Here is a 20,233-nt window from a genome sequence, read left to right on the forward strand (position 1 = left end):
AGATTTTTCTCTTTGTCTTCTTGAATGATGAAAGTTGTGGCTGATGGACATTTCCACTGCAGCAGCTCAGCTGAAGATGCCCGTAGGAACTGGAATCTGTCCAGAGGGTGTTGGTACTTATCATTGTGGCACTTCGCTGTGGCAGCCAGTCATTTACTGCACAGAGCCTGTTGGACTGCTGAAAACATCACAGTAACTTGAAAGCTCTTCTAAATCACAGAAACAAAGGAAAACCTCAAGGCCTGATCTGAAACCTGAGATTTGCAGAACATCTGAGCAAGCACATAACATCAGTGACTGATTTGGAATCAGATGAGGTTCACAACTTATTTGCTGGCTGATCTCCTCTTGTAGAAGAGGGGGATGCAGTTTGTCTTGCAATCTGAAATTCTTATTTTCCATCCCTCTCTAGCAGCTTGCAGGCTTCCTTTTATATGTGACCCTGCAGTATCATAATGGTCCTGGGTAAACATGAGCGTTTTTTCTGACTTCACCTCTTTCTCTTGCCTCCTACTCGTCCCAGATGAAGTGGCAGGTGGACTGAGTGGGAGCAGTGTGAAAGTGAATGCAGAGAAAAGGTGACTCAGCAGTTCAGAGGGAGCTGCTGAGTGGAAAGGCAACTATTCTCTTAACACGCCTTGGCATCAGGTTCCTGTTCCCTCAGAGGTGAGAAAAGGCCGCTTATGGATGGAGCTGTGCAGCCCACCAGCAGGGAGAAGGGGCTGCATATTCTCATCAGAACTTACTTGAAGTGGAGAGGGAAGTCTCGTCTCCAAGTTTGTTGACAATTTTGCCAGTGAAAGGGGAGAAGCCTCGGTTCACTGCCTGGCTTGCTCACAGATTTTTTGCATTACTTTCCTCCTTTCTTATCTCTTGATGCATTTTGGTAATCAGAGTTTGGCTTAAGCAGCAGCCAGACTCTACCAGCTGAGCTTGAGAAGTGCAAGTCTCTGATGTTTTTCCTGGCTAGTAGATGACACCCATTTCCCTCTCTGTGCTTTTGTTTCATGAACTCCGCAGAGAATGTTTGCCTTTTTCTAAATGAGTATGCTGGCTTTGAGCATGCTAGCTGCAACACATGGACAAGCAAGTGCAAAGGAAAATTGATAATATTTGTGGGTTGTCCTCTGGCACACAAGGATAAATTAACCTTTCACTCAGAGTTAGGGAGGGGCCATTGCAGTGTTTTTCTAAGCAGTTTTGTAGTGATGCAAAAAGTTGTGGTATTTTAGTATGAGTTTCTGTGTTTTTCTTTCAGAAGGAAGGACTGAAGCAGATTTTTCTCTATAGACAGAACAACAGCAGGCAGACACACTTTATATCACTGGTTGTGCTTAACTAAAAGCTCGGTTTTAAAGGTTTAATGTGCATTGTTGTCACCAAATTTTCCAGACTTGTATTCTGGAGTTTGATCTTTCAGATGAACTTTTTTAAAAAACAAACAAACAAAATGTCCCTCCCCCCCCAAAAAAAAAACAAAATCAAAAAACAAAAACCACACACATAAAAAAAAACCCCAAACAAACAAACAAACAAAAACCCAACCATGGGTGGTGTTCTCTTGAATCTTCAGAGAGCCTGAAGCAGTGTCACTTGAGAGCTCTTGAGCAACTGCATTCCTCTTGATGGATGTGTCAAACCAGGAATCAGAATGAATTAAATACCAATATTCTTGGCTACTTCCAGTGTTATCATTTCAGCAAAAACATCTAGCTTCACCAAATAGAATCCTTGAGTGTTACAAATTAGAGTTATTCTCCACACAGCTATGAATACCTGTAGCATGATCCAGCTAATTCTTAAGGTCCAGGGTAGATATGCTTACTGCAAACTGAAAGCATTAAAAATCATAAGCTGAATTTCACCTCAGAATAAGGAATTTAGGAGACTGACAACCAGGTTGCTGTTGTGTAGGCTGAGTTTTGGTGAAGAGTTTTCCATTCCTCTGTAATGTGTCAGAGATGGTAGTTACAGTTATTTGGAACTTTTGATTGGATTAATGGTATGTCAAGTTTATTTCTTCTTTAATTTCTGTTGCACAGAGAGGAGAATGAAGTCTGCAGTTAGAGTTTGCAGTCCTACAAAGGACTACTGGATCAATTGAACTGGCTTCCAGTTAGATACCAAAGTGATTTTGGAATTGCTTTGATGCCTTGCAGTGTTTAGTGGTAAACTTTGTGGGATACGTGGATCTGTCTGGGTTCTTGCTAGTGTTTGAATTAAGCTGCCTGATACCTTCTGAAATAGCGCTCTATGTGGTTTTGCATTACAAATGCAAGATCTACCAACCACAAGTTCTTGGCAGCTAAAACTTGGTCATTTTCCAGAGTGGAATTGGAAGTATTGAGGTGATTATGTTGTAAATCCCTTCTATCTCCAGTCAGGCGGTAGTAGGTAGCTGTTCGGTGCATTTAGAAAGGTTTTTCTTTGCAGCTCCTAATCTGGATACTTGTAGCAACTAGATGCTCTCCTCCTAATGTTTTATTGAGCCATTTGGAAAAGGTAAATTTATTGAACTCTTGTAAGCAGAGCACCTCGGGGACCAAGTAGAAATAGTTTCATAGCATGACTGGGAAGGTAAAAAAAAAAAAAAATAATAATGAAGGAGCCAGAGAAAAAGAGATGCATTCTTAGGATAACAGCAAGTGTTGGAAATAGCATTCCCAGCTTTCAATGGAGCTCATTACATCTCGAGTGTTATGTTTTAGTATAAGTTGTTAGATGAGTTAGGAATGCAGAGAGTATCAAGAAAACCCAGACTTTCCCCGGCGGTGAATTGTATCTGTCTATAAACAGTAATGATGCAGCTTCTGTTATTACATTTAGCTTCTTAATATCTGAGATTGGCTGGTTATAAAAAAGTTCAGTAGAAGTTTCTGAGTTGTAGTGACCCACGTAGAAAGAGGAATATAAGTTCACAAGTTGTTTGCCTTGTGAGTATGAAAGGTCCCCTTCCTCTTACCTAGTTCCTCCATACCACTGCGGTGCAAGAGAAAGATGGACTTTTGGTCCAAAAGCTCATTCTGTTTCCGTCCTTCTCATACTGCAGTGGTAAACAAAACAGAGAATGTTTTCTCAGCTGATACCTCTCTCCTTAAGATCCATTCTTTGATTAGATGAGCTGTCTTTTATCCTCCAGCACAGGCTGCCTCTCATTCATGTGCACTCTGAGGCAGCTCATTCAGCTTTGATGTGTCTTGCCAGCATCTGGACTTGCCTGCAATCAGTGTGTCTTGTGACCTGCAGATTTAACAAGGTCTTGACGAGATTTGTGAAGTACAATGCCAGGGCTGTCCCCTGCATGTGCAATTTGTGAAAATAATGCGAAAATAAACAGTTGATTAGCAGACCCATATCAATAGTATATATTCATCTACTGTTTTCTAATCAATAGCAGGTCTCTCTAGCAGGAAATTGGAGGCAGTGATTTTAGTAGGCAATTGCATTTTTATATGTGAAGGTGCAGAGGCTATATGTGAATTTTGGACTCTGGTGCGAAGTGGTGATAGTCTTGTTGGATGTGAAGTCTTGCTGGCATGTTCACATTTTGCAATGCTTCCCCACTGTGGTCCCTTTCTATAGAATAAATTCTTGTCATGTGCAGCCATAATGAAGATATAGGCAGCTTCAGGGGGATATAGATCTCCACACATGCAAAACCAATATGGGACAATGCAGCTGAACTGCTGTGGCATGTTGACTGCTGCAGCCTGGGAGTTGGCAGAACAGGAAAGGTGCACTTTTCCCTCCTATCTTGTATATCTGGCAGCTGGTTCCACAGAGGTTGGGGATTTTACCATGAATGAAGAATAAGTCACTGTTAACAAAATTTGTATTTCCCAGTGAAAAGGCAGTACCACCCAGTCCTCCGGAAGCATAATTCCCACAAATAAAGTGTGGTAGATGCAATTAAAAGTCTGATAACTGCATGATCACTATATTTTCAATGTTAGGGTACATTTTATTTCTATTATAAAAATCCTTTTGGTACAGAGCAACTTTTTTTTCATCCCAAAAATACTTTGTTAAATGAAGTCTGCCAGTGGAGCTGTGTCAATTCCTTGAGCATTAGCACCTGTGCACAAGAGAGGACACAAGTTCCTTTTGAAGTGCTAACTTCATTAGGAAATACAGGCAGGATACATGGTTCTGGGAGGTTGGTTTTTGTTTGTTTGTTTGTTTGTTTGTTTTTTTCCTCTGAAGGCTTTAAGTATGAATCAGTTGAGTTACAGAGCTGCTGATGCTTTGCCCATAGCAGCATTTGACTGGATCATGGCAAGTTACTGCAGGGCACTGTTGACTTACCATTACTACAGTGCCTTTTAGTGTTTCAGTTAAGTCTAGTACTCTATGCACATGTTTTTCTGAGAGTGTATATAGGTGTTCTTGTTTCATTCTTCTGCCCTTTATGTACCCGCATATGAAGTTAGAAAAAGAAAGAGCTGGAAGGCACAGGGGTTTCAAAATGGACATTGTCTGAGTACAGAAGCCAGCTGTTACCTTGTGAGTGGACAAAGATTTTTCACTGTATAGATTATTCCACAGCAAAGTGTTGTGCCATTTATTTTTGGCAGCTTGTACTGGTGACTATGTTTAAGGAAAGAATACAGGCTGAATGGATCAGTGTTTTGATCCAGAAACTTCCTTTCCTTGAACAGCAAGGGTGAGGTTAAGTTTATGGTACCGTTTTGAAATTTCAAGTTGCTTTAACAAGCCATATGTCTGCTACAGATGCCAGAGACTTTTCAGTTCTTCTGCCAAAGGGTTTTTTCTAGCAAGCATAGCCTGATATCAAAGCAAAAGTATTTGGGGAACTTGAATCCCAATCTCCACGATGCAGGGATTGAGGAGGATATCACATTGGTGGTTAGCTTTAACTGCCAGTCAGATCACTGGCAGAGAAGAGGCTTAATTCACTCCTGCTGGATGTAGTCATCCTTATCAGCTGTCTTAGGACCTTTGCACTGACCTTGACACAGGAAAACTTTACTGATACCTCACTCATTTATTACCTAATCTGTGCACTGAAATAAACCAGGGCCCGTTAGAGCAAATAATACACGAATATAGCATTGCAAGATAAAGTGTGAATTGTAATTTAAGTATTCTTTAAAGCTGATGTAGTTAAATCCATGTAGAACCCTGGGCAGGTGTCATTGTATCTGTTAAATCTTTTTTTATTTGGAGTGGCAAATTTTTGAGTGAACTTAAATTAGTCCTTTGTGTACCCAAGACATTAATCTTAATCTATACATTTGTATGTATGAATTCAGACAGTTCTCCATTATTTTAGTTCTTGACCTGGTGCCCTCATAGCCTTACTGTATTAGTGAAAATATCTGTTGATAACAGCTGAACTGCATCAATTCAATGGAGCTGGAATCCTGGGCTCCTGGGTCCATAGACCAGATCTCTATGCAGTGAAAATAATTGAAAATAGAAGTAGCCTGTTGTCCTTCATATAGAGCAGTCATAAGAAATAGAATGTGACTCTTACAGCTATACAGCTGTTGCTAGACAACACTGGAATACCGGGAATTAGGCTTCTGGGCTGTGGAGAGGCATAGATCCCCATGGTTACAGATGCAGAGCTGTCTCCTAACTTTAGTTGTTTTTGTTTTGAAGGCATGTGGTTAAGTAGCCTTCACATCGTTATATTAGAGTCAGGGTTCTGTTTCCAACATAGACAGAAGTGACCTTATAAAATCTCAGGCTGTTACAGGTATGAAACAAAGAAATTCTGTTTACCTGCTGCATAACGCAGGTGAATGAGCTTTTGGTCAGTTAAAAAAAAAAAATAAAGCTTTTTGAAATATAAGATATTATGATTTGTACAAAATAGTTGGAAGCTTATCTGAATCTGCATTCACTGGCTATTTGTTTTGGTTGTCTTCCCAAAGGTGTTTTAATTCTGCTCTGTGTATTTTATCATGAGCTTTGGGGAGGAGTATTCAAGGAAAGTTACTACGGGTTGGAAAAACAGCAAATAGGTTTGTTGGCCATTCTTGGATACAGAGGTGCATTATTTAATTCCAGTAAAGGAACAGTAGGACTTAAAACATGCTTAGTGAAAACAGAAGGTTAGAGACTTTAGGAGCAAACCATAATAAACAATATATAAATAGATACTTTTTAATGTCTGTATCTCAGCCACAGGTGCATGTCTTTTTGCACAGATGATGAAAATAATTTCTGATATCAAGATTCTGTCCCTGCTAAATTTAAAATTCCTATTCCAAAACACAGACCATAAACATCCTGCAAAAACTGCAGGAAAAAAAACAGGCAAACAGTAACGAGGGTTTTCCCCTCAGTTCTTGTCCAAATCCAGTGATACATGAAGCAGCTTGGAAGCTTGGAAATTTTTAATTTCAACTGTTAAATTTTAGTACATTGTAGAAAATGAAAACAAAGGTCAGCATTGAAATATTTAGGTAGCCTTAACTGTGGCTGCTGAATGTGGTCGCTGTGTTGTCCTCCTGGAGAACTTTGGGTCCAGCTTTATGTAGCATGGTGTCAGAAGTCACATGTTAAGCGTGTGTTCAGTATTCCAAGAACTGCGTCTGGACTCTCAGTGTTTCCTGGGGGGTGTCATGGACTGCAGATTGACCATCTGGATCCTGAAGGGTAGAGAGGTAGAGTTGCTGTAATCTTTGGAGCTATATTCCAGAAACTGTCTGCTTTTCTTTGAAATGTGTTATTTTCAAGTGGTTGTCTTCTAGCATTAAAGACATACAGAAGAAAGTGAAGGAAGTTTTACCACCCTGAGAAATACAGGATGGGATTGTTGACAGTTCCATATTTTTCCATGTTTTATTGACCTGTATTTAATATGAAATTTTGTCAGTGTTTATGCAAATTACTGTACCGAGTCCTTGGCAAATAGTCAGTTAATTGTGGTATGACATGCATGGGTATATGTCTGTCTAGATGCATGTTCTCTATGCTCCTTGGAGCAATACCTGTGTAAAGACAATGAAAATAGCTACATGTAACCAGTTATACTCAGCATACCCTCCTGAGGCCACTACCTGTCATAAACTGATCAGAGATATTTTGAAAATGAGAAACCAGTAACCTGAGCTCCTGGGCAAGTAGCTGGTAGTACCTTGCAGGTGCTCCTTGTGTTATCTCTGAGTCTCTCCAGTCATTACAAAATTATGACCCTATTTCTGTTGGGCAGCTGTGGGAATGGAGAACCTTGCAGAGAAAGACATCAGCATCTCCCAAACACCTTGTTTTGTGCAGGAATGGATGTCCCAAGGTTTGTTTCGGTGAGGAAGACAACCAAAACAAACACTCTTACATTTTTGGATTTTAGAAATCAGGAAGGGGTATTTTCATGGATCCTTACTGTACCAATGGCCAGACTCTTAGCTTACACATAGATCCTAGTTTCATTTGCCTAATCAGAGCTGTGGCTGGTTTGTGGATGCTAATCTGACTTAAAGATACTATTGTGAGATATTTAGAGAAATGTCTGATGAGAGGAACGTTTTGTAGACACTTGACCCTCAACAAGCCACAGAAGGGCCAATGATGTGGCTGTTCCCTGGGGCAAAGGTGGCTGCCTTAGGTAGGCTTAAGGCTACAGTGTTGTATGTAGGAAAGCCTTGGGGCTTTCCTCTTGTAGAAAGATGTGAATCAGTAGTACTTATATCAAATGGGTTTGATCTTTCACTCCTTTTAGCTTGTAAATTAATTTATATCTACACAGAATGTGTTCAAAATACTGTTACTGAGGGACTAGCCACTCCAGTGCATATTTCCACTGAATGGAATAGCATTACAACATTATTAAATAGCACTCGAGTATGAATTCTTCCAAGAAGTAGGTTACTAGGATAAAGTCTATTTTATTAATGCCTTAGGACACTCAGCCAAAATCCAGAGCCCTTGAGCACTATTCAGACTCATAACATGAAACAGTCTCTACCTCAGAAATTTGTAATAAAATTAAACAAAGCAGACAACTATGGGGAAATAGAGAAGTTGCAGCAGGGAGGGACAAAATGGGTTCTCTGCTACCGTGTATCTGGGAAGTGTGGAGCTAGAAAATAGCACAGATGATTCCTTTTAAAAGGTAAAAATGAAAAGGTGCAGTGATGTAAATGAGAATTTATTAACAACACAGCCCAGAATCTGCACCTCCGGAAAGAAAGGGAAAATAATTTATCCGCCCACACTCACTTTTTCTGACGAAGGCAGGTGAATGCAGCTGCACTAATAGAGTGTGACGCTCACAATCCTGAGCTGCACTTACTGATGCAGAACTGAGAAGTAACCATTGTCTCTAGGAAAACAATAACCTTTGCAGGCTCTGCAGTGGCTACAGGGTTACCTACTATTCATTCCCTGCACATGTCATTTTCATGTGAAGGTCTTCCCAATCCAGCCATTATGGAGTCAGTGGATGAAGCTGAAGGACAACAGGGACGGCTGAACAGGAAGGAGCAGTCCCTGAAAACCTCACAGAAAACAGCACTGCTTGGTTGGGCTGCCCGGTGGAATGGATTAATGCCTGGAGACAGCATGTATCTGTTTGTCTTCTCACAGATCCTGGTAAGGCAGCTTGTCATTGCTTTGAAATGCTGGACCCTTCTTGGGAGGTTTCCTTCTCGTTGGTAGTAGATGCAGCAATGCACATAGCTACAGTTCTCTCATTTCTTCTGCCATCTCTCACAGCCCTGCCTTTTGACACCCCAAACTCCCATCCCATTCCCTGCCCTTCTGCAAATGCCTCCTTTGCCAAATGACCCATCTCTCAACAAATCCATCTTCTGTAGCTGATATGTATGGAGGTAAATAACCATCTTGTTAAAAAGTAGATTGGGAGGTGTTTCCTTTAAAGTTGTAGTTTGCACTTTTTGGTCAGAGGTGAGGGTATACCTCTCTGTGGGGTGTTAAATACAGCATCTTTGCTTTTGTAGTTTTATGTTAACTGTGATGTGTGCAGCAATCTTAAGTGGTTCAAATGAAATGTCTCAACATGGGTATGTTTGTGTGTATCTTTTTATAGGGATACATATGTGAATATGGCTATTTGTGAGAGCTTTGCATAGTATGAGATAAGCCTTAATGGTCTTCGTATGTTATTAAAAGTTTGTTGAATTACTAGTTTTGATCTAAAAGTAATAGTGCTGGAAGGTTAGAAGTCAGAGGAATCTGTTGCTTTTTCAATGTACAGGCTGCCATGGCCAGTCCTTTTGCTAGTGTAGTGGCAAGTAAGCTTGCTTAATGCAGTGATATACATCTAGTTAATGGTAGCTAATCATTTAGCCTTCAGTCTTTTTATTCTTGTTAAGCTACAGCCTAGAAAATACCTGACTTCTTAAAGCAAAAATTATGATCAACATGAAATCAATGAGAACTAAATTAGTTAATTATGCAGTCTTGAACTGAAAATGAATGTTTGTATAATGAGATGCTCATTATGTATTTTCTGATTGATTGCACAGCTTCTCTGCATGATGCTGTGGTACAGCACTTATGGGACCATCCCAGCAGCCCAGAATGCCTTTGACCTGCTGTCTTACTTGCTTACCCCATTTAAACAGTTTTTGTCAGATCAAGGGGAGGTAAGTCCCTGTACTCCTCTCTGATTATGTAGTTAATGTCAGTAGCCTTGGGTGGGGCTTCTAATACCTCTTCTGATAAAAAGTATAATACACATGTATTTGATATAATATAGTGTGTATCCTGAAACGGTGAACAGTTTTCTGAAAGATATCCATATTTTATCTTCAAGATACAGGGCTGAATGTTTGGCTGTGATGTTAGATCAGTACAGCAGATTTTTCGTAATGTGCAAATGATTGCAAACAAAACAAAGCAATAAGAAATCAGCACACTAAGGGTTAGCCAAAGGGAGAGCTGGAACTTAATTTATTAGGGTGGATAGAAGCTTCAATTCTGGAAGAATGGATCAACCCACATAAAGGGTGTAAATCAAAAGATAGTCACAAAATTATATTTTTGTTGAGTGTTTAGAGCATATTTATGAGGAGTGAAAATATTTCAGGTGTACTAGGTGTACAGATTGAATTATAGCCACAAAGCTACCCCAGTAAAATTACTTAGCTTCTCACCATGACATAATCACACGTATACCAGTATGATTCATCTGATAAATTGCTGGGGTAATTATACCCAGTGCAGATTTCTCTAGTGTGGACAGAACATTAATTAAATGCTGAGCAGCTACTTTCAAAAATCAGGCAAAATATAACTGCCATCAGAATGTTTAGATTCATTGTACATGATCTTTGTAGCAGAGGTTATGCAGTACAATTAGGAAGTCTGACTCAGTGCCTCTTGTGGCTGAAGTACAGTGGAGACTGTTTTCTGTGTTCACTTAACAATGTTATGAACTGCACGTCACCTGCTCTTTTGTTTATTTGAAAAAAGCACTTTTTCTTCGGCATTTCTCAGCTGAATTTATTATGCATAATCAGAGCATTGCCTGGATCTGTTTGCAGTGGGTCAGTCATTAGCAAATGGTTCCTTACAGAAGAATCATGATTTATAGGATTTTGACTTAAAATAAGTATTCCGTGTGAAGGAAACTGATTCCTAGAATGTACCATAAGAACACCCCAAGTATGGCTCTCTGCAGATGTTCTTGCATGTCTTTGAGGACAGTTTATTGCAGCACTATTTACAGTGCAAATTTAGACTTGAAAACAGTAAAGACAACTAAATCTTCTGACAATAAATGAGCAAAGGAGAGCTCTTAACTCTGAATTTCTTTTTAGCCGTACTAGTGGGTCAGAAACAGAGTAAAATTCCTTGCCCACTGAAGCCCATTAGGGTTGTATTTTGCACCTACCATAGAGAATAGGTTGAATTAACAATACGCTACTTGAATATGATTAAGACATTGGAGTGACTTTCAATGCCAGTGCTGTGAGTGAACCTGATGGTATGTCACAGGATGTATCCAAAATGTGGAGAAGTCCTCTGTGGCCGGGTTTTATGTAAGGACCCACAAACACAGGAACAGTACTGAATTTTCTTCCAAACCCTTTGCCATGGTATAAAATTACACTGACTGTGGCAATGAAACCTTGGTCCAGGCTGCAAAATTGAATCATGAATCCAGATCTCAATTTTGGAAATGTTTGAGGATGGGAAGCAGATTTCCTAATTGCCGTCACAGTGAGCTCTGTTTTTTAGACCTTCTGAGATGCTGAGGCTTAGTGATGGTTTCAATTTCAGCCTTCTCCAAAGCCTGGCATTCTTCTGTTGGTGGTGGCGGCTTTTCCATGGATAAGAGTATGGTGTAACGAAATCTATATGGGAAATCCAAGAAGGAATATATGGTTTGTCAAGAACATGCATGCAGACACTCTGAATTATTGTCAATTCTGTTGTTTCACAGGACCTGACTAGAATTGGGAGCATTGTGGTATCATACATCCTGCTGTCTTTAGCTTCTTTAGGACTGTTACTTGTAGGATCTCTGGTAAGTTATGACACTGTGCAAACTATATTCATGCCCTTTTTCTGTGAATTTTTATCAGATTTCTAAATGAACTGAAGTTGTCAATGTTATGCTCAAGTTGATTGTAAAGCAATGTCTTTGGGGCTTTTTCTATATAATTATCTGTTTGCTTTACGTAGAGGAATCATGACTACACTTATCCTTACTCAATTTCTTGATGAATTGGGGATTATGCAGATGGTTTTTATTCTTTCCATCTGCAGATGTGCAAACTATTTTCTTTTAATTATAAGGGGTGTGGTGTAGTAATGGGACCATCTAATATTGCTACCTTCTGAATTGACTGCAGAGCAGCCATTGACTTAAGTGGCAGAAAGAGCTGTTCCAGAGCAACAGTGTAATTGTGAACATAATGCCCTTGTAGATGTAGGCCAAGGCCCCGGCTGTAGAACAAGATCAGTGGCATAACTACATTTAATCTAGTTAGCTGTCAGTTGTTTGGAAGCAGGAGGAATGTATTGTGTGTCACAACATCCTCATAGGCAAGCTCAGGAAGTGCAGACTGGATGAATGCATGGTGAGATGGGTCATGAACTGTCTGGATGGCAGAGCTCAGAGGGTTGTGATTAACAGTGCAAAGTCTGGTTGGAGGCCTGTAGTTAGTGGGGTTCCCCAGGGGTCAGTAATAGGTCTAGTCCTGTTCAACCTGTTCATCAGTGACCTGGATGAACAGACTCAGTGCACCCTCAGCAAGTTTGCTGACAATAATGAACTGGGAGGAAGGGTTGATACACCAGAAGGCTGTGCTGCCATTCAGCAAGAGCTGGACAGGCTGGGGGACTGATGAAGTTCAACGAGGGCAAGTAAAAGGTCCTGCACCTGGGGAGGAATAACCCCAGGCAGCAGTACAGGTTAGGGGCAGATCTGCTGGAAAGCAGCATTGCAGAGAAGGACCTGGGAGTTGTGGAGGACAGTAGGCTGACCATGAGTCAACAATGTGCCCTTGTGGGCAAGAAGGCCAAATGTATCCTGGGGTGCATTAGGAAGAATGTGACCAGCAGGTGGAGGGAGGTTGTCGTCCCACTCTACTCTACCCTGTTGAGGCTGCATCTGGAGTACTGTGTCCAGTTCTGGGCTCCCAGTTTAGGAAGGACTGTTGGTGGGAAGGGACCTCTGGAGACTGCTAGTCTAACATCTTGCTTGAAGCAAGGCTGTTGCCAACACTCAGTAAGGTGAGACATACATTTTTCTGCACAGATTTTGAAAACCTTTGGAAAAGGAGACATAAAATATTTCTGGTTGCCTGTGCCATAACAGCATGGTGCTCTTAGGGAATAACTTTTTTTCCTAATATCTGATATGAATTTCCCAAAGCTGAATGTCTGAGCTGAATTTCTGCAGCTTGTGGCCGTTTTCCATTGTGGTGTCAGCTGCCACTAGCAAGAAGAGTCTGACTGCATCATCTGGGAGCCGCCCTTCATGTAGTTGCAGGCTGCTGTTAGGTCACCCCGGCCTCCTCTTTGCCAGGATGAACAAGCCCAATTCTCCCCACCTTTTTCAAAGGTTATGTGTTCCAGAGCCCTGACCTCCTTTGTAGCCCTCCACTGGGCCCACTCCACTTTGTCCTTCTCTTTCTTAAACTAGAAGGCCTAAAACTGGACACAGTATTCAAGGTGCAGCTGCATCAGTGCCAAGGAGAGGGAAATAATACCTCCTTTGGTTTGATGGCCACACTCCCTGGTAGGAAATTTATCATATTTCGTAGCGTAGTTAAGTTCACTCAGAGTCCGCACAGTGGCAAAATCTTCTGTTTAATGTGTTGAGTGAATGTGTTTTTTAAAACTATTCACAAGGCAAAGTAATTAGTGTTAATGTCTCTATTATTGTGATCATCATAGACAAGGAAGTTAGCCAGGCTTAATGCAATTTTCTGCTTTTTCAATGCTGCTGTTCCTTATCTAGATGAATTTAGTTTTCAAAAAATAAACTTCTGGTGATTTTGTAATTGCAAATATTAAAGAACAAAAATGAAACATCTGAGAACTGTGATGAACAGTCTGAATTCCAGGTAATTTTGCAGCAAAACATTCAGAGCGGGAAATCAAAACAGCGGGGGTGTGATTTCTCTTCATATCCAGCCTAATTTTTGTTGGATGGAAACATTTTACTGCTGACCCATTCTTAGCACAGAAACTAACTGTACATGAAAGCTCTTTGCCCAGAAATTCAGATCTCAGTTTGAACTGCTTAGCGTATGTAGTAACTTCTCACAGGTGAACACTTATACTAGTGTAGGTGAGAGCGGACTTGGCCCATTTTTAAGTGTTGGTTAAAACTTTTTTGTAGAAAACAGTTTTATAACAATTTTCATGTAGGCAAGCTTGCTCTGCTTTGTATTCCTGTGGTCTGTGCTAACAGTCTTCTAGCTAGAGTGGAGGCACAAATGTGTCTTTGTGACAGCCTGTTTTCTGGACAAGTTGCAGAGAACCAGAACATAAGAAATGTCCGTGAGCACACTAATGGTCTGTCTTGCATAGTATATTCTCTCTTACAGTGGCATTAGGAAGGAGAGGCTGTTCGGAGAGAGCATATGAAGCTTTTCTGTTCCTGGCAACCTGTTAACCTTACTGTCTGACATAAAACCATGGAATGGTTTTGTTTGGAAGGGACCTTCAAAGGTCATCTAGTCCAACCCCCTTGCAATGACCAGGGACATCATCAACTAGAGCAGGTTGTTCAGAGCCATTGTCCTGTCTGGCCTTGAATGTCTCCAGGAATGGGGCATCTACCACCTCTCTGGGCAACCTGTGCCAGTGTTTTACTACCCTCATTGTAAAGCATTTCTTCCTTATATCTAGTCTGAATCTCCCCTCCTTTAGTTTAAAACCATTACCCCTTGCCCTATCACAACAGGCCCTGCTAAAAAGTCTGTCCCCATCTTCCTTATAAGCCCCCTTTAAGGTCTCCCTGGAGCCTTCTCTTCTTCAGACTGAACAGCCCCAACTCTCTCAGCCTGTCCTCATAGGAGAGGTGTTCCAGCCCTCTGATAATTTTTTTGTCTGTCCTCTGGACCCTCTCCAACAGGTCCATGTCTTTACTTGAGGGCTCCAGAGCTGGATGCAGGACTCCAGGTAGGGCCTCACCAGAGCAGAATAGATGGGGAGAATCACCTCCCTCAACCTGCTCGCCATGCTCTTTTTGATGCAGCCCAGGTCATGCTGCTTTGCATTTGCTTCTATCAGTATTTAGGAAATAAGGTGTAAGATAGCCCTTAGCAGAACACTGAAAATAATGTACTGATGGAGCTAAGCAGGGTTTCCAGAATACCAGCCTGGTGGTGGCATGAAAACAGTTTTCTTTATTTTCCCTCTTTCTCAGCTGAGTGATGCATATTTTCTTTTTATGGGTTTTAAGCAATGTGCTGTCCAGAAGGGACCTTGAAAGGCTCCTTTACCTTAAGAAGTGCCTTTATGATGAAATCTTTTTTTCCCAAATGTACTCTTCTGTCTTTATAGGTGGACCTGATAGATCTCATGTATATACTAGATGGCATAACAGCAAAAAGGAGCTTATCCTGTTTTTTTATTCAGCAACTGTGGTAACTTACAGTAATGCTTTAGTAGTTCCCTGTGGAAGTGAGAAAATGTGCCTTTTATGCAGGTATTTTGTTGCTTTATTATAGAGTAGTAACTGTTGAGCCACCTAACGAGGTTGAGTAATGGTGGTCAAGTGGATTCTCGGAAGCGATACCAAGAAAAGAGAGGCCCTGCCTGGTCTATGCACTATCTCAAGTCCAGCTCATTCCTATATCAAGAAATTTGTGACTCTAATACATGTAGAACAAATTTTTTGGGAGACCTCAGCTAAGGTTTTGAGGCACTTTTCTGAAAATACTGAGGTACCAGAATGTGTTGGGAGGTTAGCAATCAGAGTGAAAATAAAAGACTGGACAGAGGTCTTAAGCCTTGTATTAGTGATGCTGTCTGTTTTCTGCCTCATATAATGGTGTTTTAAGACCCAGGCAGCTGCAGAGGATCCGCATAGTCTCTAGTCCTCCTGAAAAAGTTTTCAGAGCTCACTGTTTTTCTATTATTCAGTTTAACCCCATCACTTTCAAGTATAACTTCATTTCTTCCAGTGTCTTGGGCAGCTCCCCATTTATTACACACTTCTTTCAATCTAAAGAAAAGCTGCGTGGTTTCTAGGGTAAACTTTTTGTTCCTTTGGATTTACAGTGTGTTAAATCACCAGTGAAATCAATCCTGTGTCACCATACCAGCTCTAGAATCTGTAATACATAATTAGTACCTACACCTTCAGCTTGACCCTCAGCACAAGTGTTGCTTTTAATAATAACAGCACTCTCCAGCAGTACAAAGTTGTTGAGCAGATACTCCACACAGTGAACTGCTCAGCTATTACAGTCTTGTAATATGTGAAAGAGCCATGGGTAGTACTGTGGGACTGCCAAGCTGCAGAAGTCATCTTGGGGAATGAAAACAGAATCAGATCTTCAAGCTGCTTGCTTGTCATCCAACAAGCCAAGCAAGTAGGACACGCTCAGTTCAGGTTTGGCCACAAATTTGTGTAAATAAAAGTCTAATAATCATATTCCTATGTTTGCTTTTGTAATTATTGTGTAGTTTGATTAACTGAGACAAATAAAAATAAAAAGTGAAGTAAGTGTTAAATGAATACTGCTGCTTTGTGAGAATATAACATTTGCCAGAGCCGACTATGGACAGAAATTAAAACTTGATTCACTTCCTTTCACTCTTTCTTAGAGAAATGAGACTACATGAAGACACAGGCACAAGAAAATAATTTAAAATCCTATACAACTTATTGTGCTTTAGTAGCCTAGGAATATAAATTTGGCTTTTTTTAATAGCCCATTTTCTAAATTCAGCTACACATTTAAAAGCCTTATAAGAAAAGGATGGAAGAGGCTTTACTTTGGAAAATATGGCCTGTTGTTTTTTCTCTCAAAAGGATGCCTGTCAGTACAGTATAGTTTGTGTAACATTTAGCCTGAATGATGCTGCTCCTAGTTCAATGCTAGAGGGGTGAAGCTGGCATAAGGTTCCAGATCCTGGAATTCAGTGGTGGACTTGAAATTTTTAGCTGAGGCCTGAGTGTAGGAGTAAACAGTCTACTGATACAATCTCCAAATCATCTAGACTGCCACAGCATCCGTGCAAACCAATATGATACAGTAATTTTTTAGATTCATGCCATTTCAAACCCTTCGTTAGTTTCTATTATAAAATTTAATATTACATTTATGTCTTAGAACTTAACAAATTTCATTATTTTATGTTTATACCATGTTTAGATCAGATTGTTAGATTACAAAACAGGCTTTGTCACTGGCCAGAAACGGATATGGGCATTCTGAGCCTCAAAAGCTGGTACATCTAAATGAAGGCCTCTTTATAAAAATGATTGGTTTATACATGAATTCAGGGTACAGTACTAGATTATCAAAGATGTGCAATTCAAGAAAATTATGTTTACTTTTCTAAACACAGCTATATTTAAATTTTAGATGGAAAACCATTAAGTCAGGAAAGGTATGATTTGTAGAATAGCATAGTAGATTTTTATTTTGTAAACAAGCCTTGGAAGGGTAAGAAACTGAACAAAAGGACAGTGCTGTCACATTGGCTTGCATATGATAGTCACAAGCACATTCCACTTCCACTGTATCCCTGAGTTAAGCCTGACCAGCTCTGTGGAAACCTCTATGGCTGAAAGCAGGTTTGAATGGGTAGATGTGAACCCTTATAACATGCACCACAAAGCTACTCCTGCATGGAACATTCCTGTTCTCTTCAGTACTCTCCAATTCTCATACATTATAGTAAGCTGGAATGCTGCCCTAAAGACCCATCCTCTAGGCTGTGTGGAAGGGCTGGCAACAAGCAGAAAGCTTTTTAAAATGTTTGTTTCCTCCAGTTTTGGCATCTCCTCAGAGCCCGTCCAGACCTCACCTTTCCACTGCAAGAGGACAGACGCCAATCTGTAAGCCGGCAGCCTTCGTTCACGTACTCAGAGTGGACAGAGGATAAAAATGAGGACGACTTCCTAGATTTGGATCCTGTACCAGAGACTCCAGTCTTTGACTGCGTAATGGACATAAAAGCGGAGACAGATCCAGCTACTCTAACGGTTAAATCTGTGGGCTTGCAAGAAAGGTAGGGTAGATGTGATTAATAGGGCAAAGTCTGGTCCAGATTTTGTGAGTTTACGAGTACTGTGTGTAGTAGTGAGCTTTCTTGCCTTCATGAATGTCATTATAAATTGTGGTTTTAAAGCCAAACACCTGCTTTATTTCCCATCTTGTTTTCAGTCCAGTCATAAATATAAACATATTGGCCAAAAACCATACAGTTTCTGGATGGCTTTCAACAAATGGCTTTCCCCCTCTGCCAGGGGAAATTTAGGCTGGATATTAGAAAGAAATTCTTTCCAGAGAGAGTGGTCAGGCATTGGAATGGCCTGCCCAGGGAGGTGGTGGACTCACCGTCCCTGGAGGTTTTTAAACTGAGATTGGACATGGCACTTAGTGCCATGATCTAGTAAATGGACTGGAGTTGGACCAAGGGTTGGACTTGATGATCTCTGAGGTCTTTTCCAACCCAGTCAATTCTGTGATTCTGTGAAATGTTATTCAAAAGTGTCATTTCTTTCCTTTGAAATATCCATTTCTGTTTGATCAGTCACTTACCATTCCCCAAGGTGGCAACTGCAGGGCATGAAAGCCACTGTAGGGTGGTAAAAGCTTTTACCTCTGAAAGAGATGGATCTTGTTGTGGTTTGTTTTGGTGTGGTTTTGTTTGTTCGTTTGGTTAGTTTTTTCTGTCATTCATGCTGGAGGATTAGTCTTTTCTCCAAAAGCGACTTGTAGGACAAGTGGTAACCTACAATAATTCTCATGTAAATCAGTTAGTCCGAAAGCAAGTTAATTCCTTTTACATTAACCCAGTAATGGAAGTGCGGGGTGAGCTGGTGTTCACTCCTTGAACTATTGGGGCAACAGAGCTTCTCAGAGAGATTCATAGCTGGGAAAAGGCATTTTTAAGATAAAAGGAAGGTCTTTTTCTGATTTGTGTTCTTTGAATTGTCTTAGTGAAATATAACAAAGATCTTGATGATAGAAATCCTGTGAAGAAATTCTGCAAAGGTGATGATGTTATGAATAAGAATGAGGTTATTGAAGGGCCCAGCTTAGCAAAGTATCATCTTTCTTTATTTCTAGGTTTTCAAGCTTAATTGGAGTGCTAACCATTGTTAATTCTCCTATCTAAAACTTAAAACAAAGGGCAGAAAATAGGTTGGTTTTTTTTTTTTTTTTAAGTATGATGCTGAGTTTGCAAAGGTCCACATGACACAGGAAAAGGAAATGTTACAGAAGCAGCTTTTAATTTGCACTCTTTGAGTTTAGATTTCTTTTTTTCACGTTATCCATGGTTACAATGTTTGTCCTAAAATATCTTGCCTTTTATATTCTACTTTCAGTATGAAATTGCAGTAACCTCTGGGGCTTGTCCCTGAACCTGCTGCTGTCTGCAAGTTTTGCTGTTGTTTTTCGTTATGGGCAAGATTGGGCTTGAAATGCATCAATCATTTGTGCTTTTTACTGTCTCTTACTTCATTCCATCTCTCTCATGTTGAAGACATCTTTTCTCAGGTTATGGCTAGCCTGCAGGAAAGATACTCACTGTTTCAAGAGACTTGGGTAATACCAATTGGGGAAGAGCAGCTGGGGAGTATGAACTTGTTCAAGTGATGAATTACAATTAAAAACCTGCCAAAGAAGTAGCCATGGGAAAAAAAAAAAGTGATTTCTTTAAGTTCTCACACTGGATAGAACGTGTACGCTTAAGATGTGAAATAAACTTATTTTCAACATACACACGTGCTTGAGAAGCCAGGCATCATTTCAAGTTTGAGCTGTGCTCTGACAGATTTCATTTACATCAAGCATTGCTCACGCTTCCTTTGTTTGATGTTTTATTGAATTATCTACCTGTCCGTCTTTTGCATCAGTTCTGCTTCTCCGTCTTACTTCCCTCTCATTCCTTAACCACCTATGCCATTAGAGGGGTAGTCGCTAGCTAAATTCAAACAGCACTGGATGTTACTCTTAAGAAGAAACAATCTCATTTCCTCATGCTGAAGATCTATTAATATCTTTATATACATAACCTGTTCTGCCTTAAAAAAAAAAAAAGAAAAAAAAATAGAGTATTTGTTACCAATTGCAGCTGTTTCTGGGGAGGAATGTAGCAGCTATTTAACAACACATGGGAGGGTAGGGTCAAAATCTTTTCAAAGGGTGTCACTAAAGATTCAGTATATACTGCTAGTGGTCATGTTTAATCCAAAATCATTTCCCCATGACTGTGAATCATAGCAGGTGGCTGGCTGCACAATCTTTTGGAAAAGCTCCTGCAACCAGAAAAAGGGCTGTGATCCAAGTAACAACTTCTACTGTTGTCTTTGTGAGCTGGTCATGCCTGCATTCTTACGTGTTTTTTCAACATCTCCTGCAAACACCTCCAAACTAGATTTGGCCAGTTGAGAGTAATAAAAAATAGATTTACTGTGAGAATGCATAGAATATTACACCTAGTAATCATCGTCTTGTGTGATTTTATTGTGATGTTAAAGATATTTAAATACAGATTCACTGATGACATTTGAATCTTACTTTTTTTCTGGGATATGCAAGATTGACAGAAGCTCAGAAATGCTTTAAAACTGCATTCAATAAACAACACAGGC

At 40.3% G+C, this 20,233-nt stretch overlaps 1 protein-coding gene across 13 annotated transcripts in view; it reads left to right on the top strand.

Moving 5' to 3' along the window:
• PTPN5 (protein tyrosine phosphatase non-receptor type 5) overlaps window positions 1-20,233 on the top strand; it is a gene marked incomplete at its 5' end in the record, with an annotated part of 86,249 nt that overhangs the window by 39,291 nt on the left and 26,725 nt on the right. For 12 of the 13 annotated variants that reach the window (XM_082058630.1, XM_082058634.1, XM_082058632.1 and 9 more), the window contains 4 exons: window positions 8,381-8,562; window positions 9,459-9,578; window positions 11,381-11,464; window positions 17,402-17,640. In XM_082058630.1, the coding sequence (XP_081914756.1) occupies window positions 8,401-8,562; window positions 9,459-9,578; window positions 11,381-11,464; window positions 17,402-17,640 (605 nt within the window). Of the gene's footprint in view, window positions 1-8,361; window positions 8,563-9,458; window positions 9,579-11,380; window positions 11,465-17,401; window positions 17,641-20,233 lie in introns of those variants that run through there. The other variant, XM_082058627.1, reaches the window with a different exon arrangement.

This window comes from Streptopelia decaocto (assembly GCF_964273445.1).
Source record: "Streptopelia decaocto genome assembly, chromosome: 7".
NCBI lineage: Eukaryota > Metazoa > Chordata > Aves > Columbiformes > Columbidae > Streptopelia > Streptopelia decaocto.